Source organism: Notamacropus eugenii, chromosome 4, assembly GCF_028372415.1.
Source record: "Notamacropus eugenii isolate mMacEug1 chromosome 4, mMacEug1.pri_v2, whole genome shotgun sequence".
NCBI classification, from domain to species: domain Eukaryota; kingdom Metazoa; phylum Chordata; class Mammalia; order Diprotodontia; family Macropodidae; genus Notamacropus; species Notamacropus eugenii.
In genome coordinates this window covers 5,607,541-5,615,127 of record NC_092875.1, presented here as the reverse complement: position 1 = coordinate 5,615,127, position 7,587 = coordinate 5,607,541, and the positions used below count along the sequence as shown (strand labels likewise).

Genomic DNA, 7,587 nt, shown 5'->3' with positions numbered 1-7,587 from the left:
ATAGAAGTTCAGTGCCAAAATTATCATTATAAACGGTGTCAGATAATTTGAGAAAATCTCACATTTAGTCTCACAGATCCAAAGCTAAAAGGGATAAGAAAGGACATTTAATTCAAATCCGTGGTTTTACAGGCAAGGAAACAAGGCTTCAGGGGATTTCAATTTGTCCAAACATACACAAGTAATACACGGAACAAGTGAGATTTGAACCCAGGCTTCAGAATTCACAGCAAATGTTCCTTCCACTGTATTAAGTTAATTCATGCTATCCCTGTGGCAAAGATGGGAAAATGTCAGCTAGTCAATGTTGTAAAATTAAGTCAATGTGGAGAATGGTCATTAATGACATAATGTCACCATGGAAAGGAGTTTCCAATAGAATATTCCAGGAAGCTATTCTTTGTCCTGGGCATTTTACTCTGTTATCAAGGATGTAGCTAAAACCAGATGATAGTGCACTTACTAAATGTGCAGATAACAGAAAGCTGGGAGTGCTAACTTCAACATGTATGGCAGAGTGAAGGAGACATAAAAAGAGACTTAATCAGCTAAGACAGTGGACCCAATGCAATAAATGAAATAAAACAGAAATCAATGTAAAGTCTTAGACAAGGGACTAAAAAAGTTAGATTCATAAGAACAAGAAGGGAAGAAAGGGGTCAAGTAGGCAGGATTTCATATGAAGGAGACATGACAGTGTGTAGCACCAGAGTCTTAGAGCAACTGTGAGAACTCATGAAATCTTAGTCTTCAGTGAGAAACTAAGTACTTGGGATTAAAGAAAACTATCACAATCTGCCTTACTCAGACCACATTTGGAACATCATGATCAGTACAGGAAAGGACAAATACTATTTAAGAAAGAATATTAGTTATATGGAAATTATCTTTCCTAATCCACCAGCCCCACTTTGGCCACTCTCTCCTCTCTGCTCTATTTCATCTCATTGATAAATGAATTCCACTCTCAATATTCTCTACACTCAATCTGCTAAACCCCTTGTCCTATAACTGATTTTGCCTTGGCCGATCCTAACTTTGGATTCCCTCCCCCTTCATTCTCTTGCTTCTATTTCCATGCTCAAAGGGAGTTAGAGATAATAAGAATATAAGAAAACTGTGCTGATTGGGTTCTCCAGAGATTTTTCTTATTGAACAACTCAACTGGAGTAAAAAACAACTCATTGCAGGAAGATGACTTTTTACATTTCCTAATTGTTTCCCTATCTCACATATCCAAAGTGACTATTCCAAAAATTCTCATAGAAAGGCAGCTAAGTGGCATAGTGAATAGTGAACAGAGCACTGGATCTTTAGTCAGGAAGACCTGAATTCAAATCTCAGGTAAGTCATTTATCCTTTGTGTAACTTAGTTTCTTCATTTGTAAAATGGTTATAGTAATAGCACCTACCTTCCAGGTTTGTTGTGAGGATCAAATGAAAAAATAGATATAATAAAAATAATAGCTAACACCTATAGTGCCAATTGTGTGGCAGGCATTTAGGAACCTTAAAATACTATATAGATCTTAGCTTTCTTATTGTCTCTTGCTGTGTTCCTTCCACACACACTCTTAGCTGATGATCATTCCTTATACTTAGCAAAAATTTTGTCATTTTTAATAGATTCCCTTTCCACTTCTCATAAAGTAAAAGACCTTGATATCTTCCCTACTGTCTCTTTCACCTCTGATAACGTGAGGAAGTAGCCTCTCTCTCTCATTATGAAGTCAAACTTCTCTGAATATACCCTTGATCCCAACTGATTCAATCACCTTCACCAGTTTACCTTTTCTGTCATTTCCACTCTTTCACTAACCTGCATCTCTCCCTATTTACTGGCTATTTCCCAGTAACTTACAAATATGCCCATGTCCCTCATTTCCAATCCTAGAAACAATGCTGACTGGATCCTATTAATCCTGGTAGCTGTTGTCCTATACCTTGCCTCCACTGCATGGATTAATTCCTTAACAAATTCTTCTATATTCAACACACCCTTTCCCTCTCCTCTCACTTTCATCTTCCCCTCTGCAATATAGCACCTAAATTCTCTATCTGAAATTTCTGTCTCCAAAGTTACCTATGACCCCATCACTGTCAAATCAAATGGACTTTTTCAAATCCTCATCCATGTTGACATCTCTGCAGCTTTGGACACTGCTGATCATGCTCTTCTCCTTGATAGTTTGTTTTCTCTTGTTTTTTTTTTCTGACACTGTTTCCCTCAAGTTCTGCTACTTGTATGACTGATTCTTAGTCTTTTTTGCCACATAAAAAGCAGGTTCTGCATGCAATGCATAGACTGTTTGATCTGGAATCAGGAAAATCTGAGTTCAAACGTGTTCTTAGATACTTAGTGGTGGAGTGACCATGGGAGAGTCACTTAATTTTTTTCCCTTTCAGTTGGGAGTAATAACAGTAACTGCCTCACAAGATTGTTGGAAGGATCAAGTGACAATATTTGTAAGTGTTTATCACAGTGCCTGGTACACAGTAGCCATTCTCTAAATGCTTATTCCTACTCCCCAATTGCCTCATCCTGGGTCATCTCCATTCATCCTGATGAGTATCTGGTCACTGGATTCAGATGGCTTTGGAGGAGAAGTGAGGCTGGTGACCTGCGCAGCCCTCCCTCACTCAAAACAAAGTCAAGTGCAAGTCATGTCATTATTTCTCTGATGGCATGGTCTTCTTCGGCAATGAAGGACCAACACAAATTCCTACCCCACCTCAACCCTCCATAGGTAACTCTAATTCTATTCTTTGTGTACAATCTGAATGTAGGTGATTGAGAGGTCCATCCCCTCTCCTTAACTGGAATGGACTGAAAAAGGTTTAGAAGGTAGGAGGCCCAATATCACCCACCTGTGGGAACTTGTAGAGCTCAAGCAGGGTCCCCATCTGGAGAGACAGAGCAGATGTGGCTCCTCCAATTACAGCCACAGCCTTGTCCTGCTCCCAGCAGCTGTAGTTAGGGATTATCTGGTCCCCTCCTATCAACCACCTCAGGGAGCTCTCCAAGGTCTTCTCATCGCTGTGGTAGGCATTGTAGATCTGGAATCCCAGAGAAATGTTGGGCAGCAGAGCAGGGTCCCTGTTGATCTCCTCTACGGCAAACCTTATGGTCAAGACCTGCTGGTAGTTTTTATGCAGCCACCTGAGAGGGAGAGAATTAGAAAACACTAACAAAGCCTGAATAGAAAGTGCATTTCATAAGGAAAGCTTTCTCAGTTGTGTGAAGGTCAAAATTAAGCACTCCAACTGATTTTGTTTATAATAATAACAACAACAATATTAACTAACATTTATACTGTGGCATGCATTGTGTTCAGCAGCTTACAATTATTATCTCATTTAATCCTCACAATAGCCCTGGGAGATATGTGTTACTATTATCCCTATTTCTCAAGTGGAAAGCTGAGGGAAACAGATGTTAATTGATGTGTCCAGGGTTACCCAGCCAGTAAGTGGATTTAAGAACAAGTCTTTCTAACTTGAGGGCTGTCCTTCTATCCACTGTTGTACCTTTCTGCTCAAGCTGATTATTAATAACAGGTTCCCTCATTCCTGTACTACTCCCTTTGTATGATTCTTATGTTACTTATGGCTATTTGCTTCGAGCTCCTAACTTGAATGTGCCTGCCAGACCCACACATTTATTCAATGAATAAATATTGAGCCAATATGGTGTGCTAGATAATGTCAGTAGTCTAGATGTTCCTTCTTCCCAGAAGCTCCATGACGCAGTAAGGGAAGCAAGAGATGTCCTTATGCCTTTAATACAAGGTAGCAAGTAATGTGCACACATATATAGTCGATAAAAATATTAGAATGACAAGTGGGTGGGGTTCACTTCCAAAAGAAGTCATAAGAAAAAGCTTCCTGGATTTGTCATAACTCTTGAAGTATGGGCTTTAATACTCTGGCAAACACTTAGTAAACATCTAGTATATGCAGAGGATGGTAGTAGAAACTAGGAATTCAAAGGAGAGACTGAATAAAATTCTGGTGAGTATCTGAATGAATAGATTGTGGGGCCTAGGTTGCCACATTTAAATCCAACCTCAGACCCTGGGCAAGTCACTTAAACCTCCATTTGTCTCAATTTCCTCATCAATAGAAATGGGGATAATAATTGTTATCCGGGATGTTGTGGGGATTAAATGAGGTAATATTTCAAATGTGTTTAAGATAGTTCCCGATACATGACACACACTGAATACATGCTCGTTTCTTTTTTTTTCCTGCTCTCAAGAAGATCATAAAATAGATTTAAGAGATCAGGTAGCTAGGTGGCATAGTAAATACGACTATTGTGTAGGAGTGATGAAGACTTGAGTTGAAATCCAGTCACAAACTCTTACTGCCTGGGTGACCTTGGGTAGGTCATTTAACCTCTGTTTCTCTCAGTTTCTACATCTGTAAAATGGAGATAATAATAGTACCTCTCTGGAAGGGGGTTGTGAGGATCAAATGAGAAAATAATTATAATACATGTAGCAGGTGTATACTAGGCATTATGTGGCACTCTGTAGACAGTATGAGTAGTGATCACTATGTCCAGGTAAACTATTTGTAAATATTCTTATCATCATCTCTGGGAAAAGCGAATTGCATCAACAGGGATCAGAGGCAGATTGGAAAAATGGAAGCCTTCCAAATTTATACCCACAGCATTTTCAGTCAGGCCTTCCCAATGTATCCTCATTTCAAGACCAGAACCTTATCCAGGCCTCCATTCTGTTCTCCCCTATTTTTTCTCTTTGTTATTAAAGATGTAGAAGAGTAGAAAGTCAAAGTCACCTAAAAGACTGCCACTTCTAACCAATTTTTAACCAAAAGATCCACAGCAAAGAGCTCTCCAATTTATGCCAATATTCTCCAAAAGATTTACAATCTGGGGATGGTTTCTGTGTTGGCCCCCACTTTTAAGGACAACAGATCAGCTTTCTCAGAGACAGTAGCTGAGAAGAGAATCCCTTAGTCTGCCCCTTGCCCCTTGGGTTCATGTCCAGACTGATTTGACCTACAAGAAGCACCTTTATTCCCCCTGGAAGGAAAGTTCAATTCCAATTTGTCTCCTTATTTGAGCTCAGTAGGACCTTACTTGAAAAGCAAATGCCAAACATCATTGAAGGGGAAATCAGAGCATTTATATATCTCTGTGTATGATAGGCATTTCATCATCAATTTTTTATATCACTAAGGATTCATGTTTACTCTAGCTGGTGTCCAAACATGTCTCTGACATATCAAGAATTGCAATACTAATGATCCCCTAGTTCCCAGCTGAAGCCTAACCATAACCTTCATCAGGTTTCTGTAATCTGGAATACAAAGATCTGGGTTTATACTGTCTGTGTGGACACTGAGGGTCAGAACAAGGGAGGTGGAGGAAAAAATTACAGTGGGTCCCTAGTAACTCTTATCCCTGGAGCTTCTCAGGGGCAAGACCCTGTGGAAGGAAGAAGTACAAAAGAGAAAGAGAGATAGAGGTAATGAATTTTTTTATAGAGATAAAGACATAAAAGTCAGAGAGCAGACAGAAATAGAAACAAAAGAGACAGTGATATAAGAGAAAAACAGAAAGAGAGAGACAGACAGAAAAAATAATCTGCATTTTCAGCTTTGTAAGACAATCAGAGATATGAAAATTGATTTGCAAAAACAAAAGTTGGGGAGGAGAGAGAAGGATTAGAGTGTCACTGGGCATAGCAACTGGGGCTTCCTTGTTTGCCATTTCTTTAAAGAAAGAAAGCATTGAAAAGTCAATGCAATTGAAATGAACTTCTTCATGCAGAGATACTTACCGATGACTCCTGCAGTCCTTGTTGGGCTGACTTGTAAAAACTTCTGCTCTTGTAAAACTACTCACTCTCACTGAATACAGAGGGAGAAAGCTTCCAATCACCAGGCTACCATCTCTGCTGAGGTTGGGGCTGATTTTGGAAAAGCAGAGGGGCTTCTCACTCTTGCACACTGAAGGAGGAAGCTGTAGGAGCAGTGTGAAGACTAGGGTAGAAAGCCACCAGGAAGTGTTTCTCTGAATAAGCACCATCTCCCTGAACATCAGCCAAAGTCCCAAATCTGGGAGAAGCCAAGGAGCTGCCTGGACCAGAGCAAAATCAACTTCTTGGTTATTGACTGATGGGAAACCGAACAGGAATTGAAATATATCTGATGTGAGTGGAATCCTTCATCTATAAATGAGGAAACACAAATGAACACTAGTCAGGGTCTAGTCCAGGACAAGGATAATAATGTGACTCCAAGGGCTTAATTTATAGGCTCCTATGGCCATTTGACAGCACTGTACTTTCAATACTTTTGCAATTAGGTAAGGAAGGGGGCACTCCTTTCAACCCCCACTCCCTGCCCATCTGGCAGAGACATCTGGGATCATTCGAAACTCTGGGGATTATCCTTGCTTGGAGCATCTCCATCTGTGTCTCTGCATCCAAGGGAAAAACAGAAATGGAATAACATGTTTTGACCTCTGCCTGACATTTCCCAACAGAGTGCACAGGATGGATGAACCTTTGGAGTCTCAGAGTGACCCCTTGTCAATTTGGGGAACCATGTATGTTTCTGTGGGAGAACAGGGCTCAGGGACTCTGTGTTTGACCCATGTTCTACTTCTGGGAGGATGCTCTGCTGGGGCATCCTGGATCTGGCTGTATCAGATAGGACTCAGTGTGAACAGATAATAACAAACACTTTCAGTTCAGATAGCTGCCCTAAGAACTGAACACTCATGGTCACAATGTCCAATGTTCTTTGAGCGTGTGATCACAAGCACCTGGGCTCATGTACCCACAATCCAGAATAATAACTCCTGAAGTCCTATTTATAGATAAGCTCATGAATCTCCTTTCTCCACATGCTCAGGATCATGGTAGCTTAGAGATGGCAAGTCCAACTTGTAACAAACAGAATTTCCTTCTACTAAAATCAGCTTCGAAACACATCACTGCCTCAAGTTCTCTGTGACAGTATGACCATATTCACAAACTCTTGGGATGTACATTTTCTCCCTAGGTCATAGAGTCATGGGATTTGGAATAGGAAGGGAACTTAAAAGAAGTCTATCATTTTCACCCCCATTTTAAATATAAGGACACTGAGACCCATAGAGATAAAGCAACTTAGAAGAGGTAAGCAGCATATGCCAAATATAAAAGTTCAGAATTTTTAAATTTTTCAGGTCTTATTTGAATTTGCTGACTTAAAATTTTAAATTCCCTGGTATAGTGATGTTCATATAAGTGTTTTTATGGTATGAGCTAGGTCTCACTTCCTGTTCTGGTTTTTGTTACAGCAAACTAAAATTGTATTAAGATTTGTCAGATATTTTTAATGGAGAAGGACGTTTCTGAACTGGAGAAGCAAATTCACTAGAAGCTACTGTGAAGCCCCACTCACTCTAGTATCGCTAAGAGGAGAGATCATCAGAGGACTACAGCACTGCATCAGAAGATGTCTCAGAGATTGGACAACTGTATGAGATGGGACCAGTAAGCGTGACCCCTTCGTCGTCATCATCATCCCCTCCACAAATGATTCCCAATCCACCTGTCCCTGAGC

The 7,587-nt window shown here is 40.2% G+C and overlaps 1 protein-coding gene across 1 annotated transcript in view; it reads right to left on the bottom strand.

Moving 5' to 3' along the window:
- The window catches only part of LOC140502132 (vomeronasal type-2 receptor 26-like), a 41,056-nt gene extending 34,995 nt beyond the window's left edge, over positions 1-6,061 (bottom strand). Inside the window, exons 1-2 of the mRNA XM_072606482.1 lie at positions 5,814-6,061; positions 2,869-3,160 (exon numbers count right to left, since the gene is read on the bottom strand). Of these exons, the coding sequence (XP_072462583.1) occupies positions 2,869-3,160; positions 5,814-6,061 (540 nt within the window). The remainder of the gene's footprint in view (positions 1-2,868; positions 3,161-5,813) is intronic.
- Positions 6,062-7,587: the final 1,526 nt, after the last annotated feature.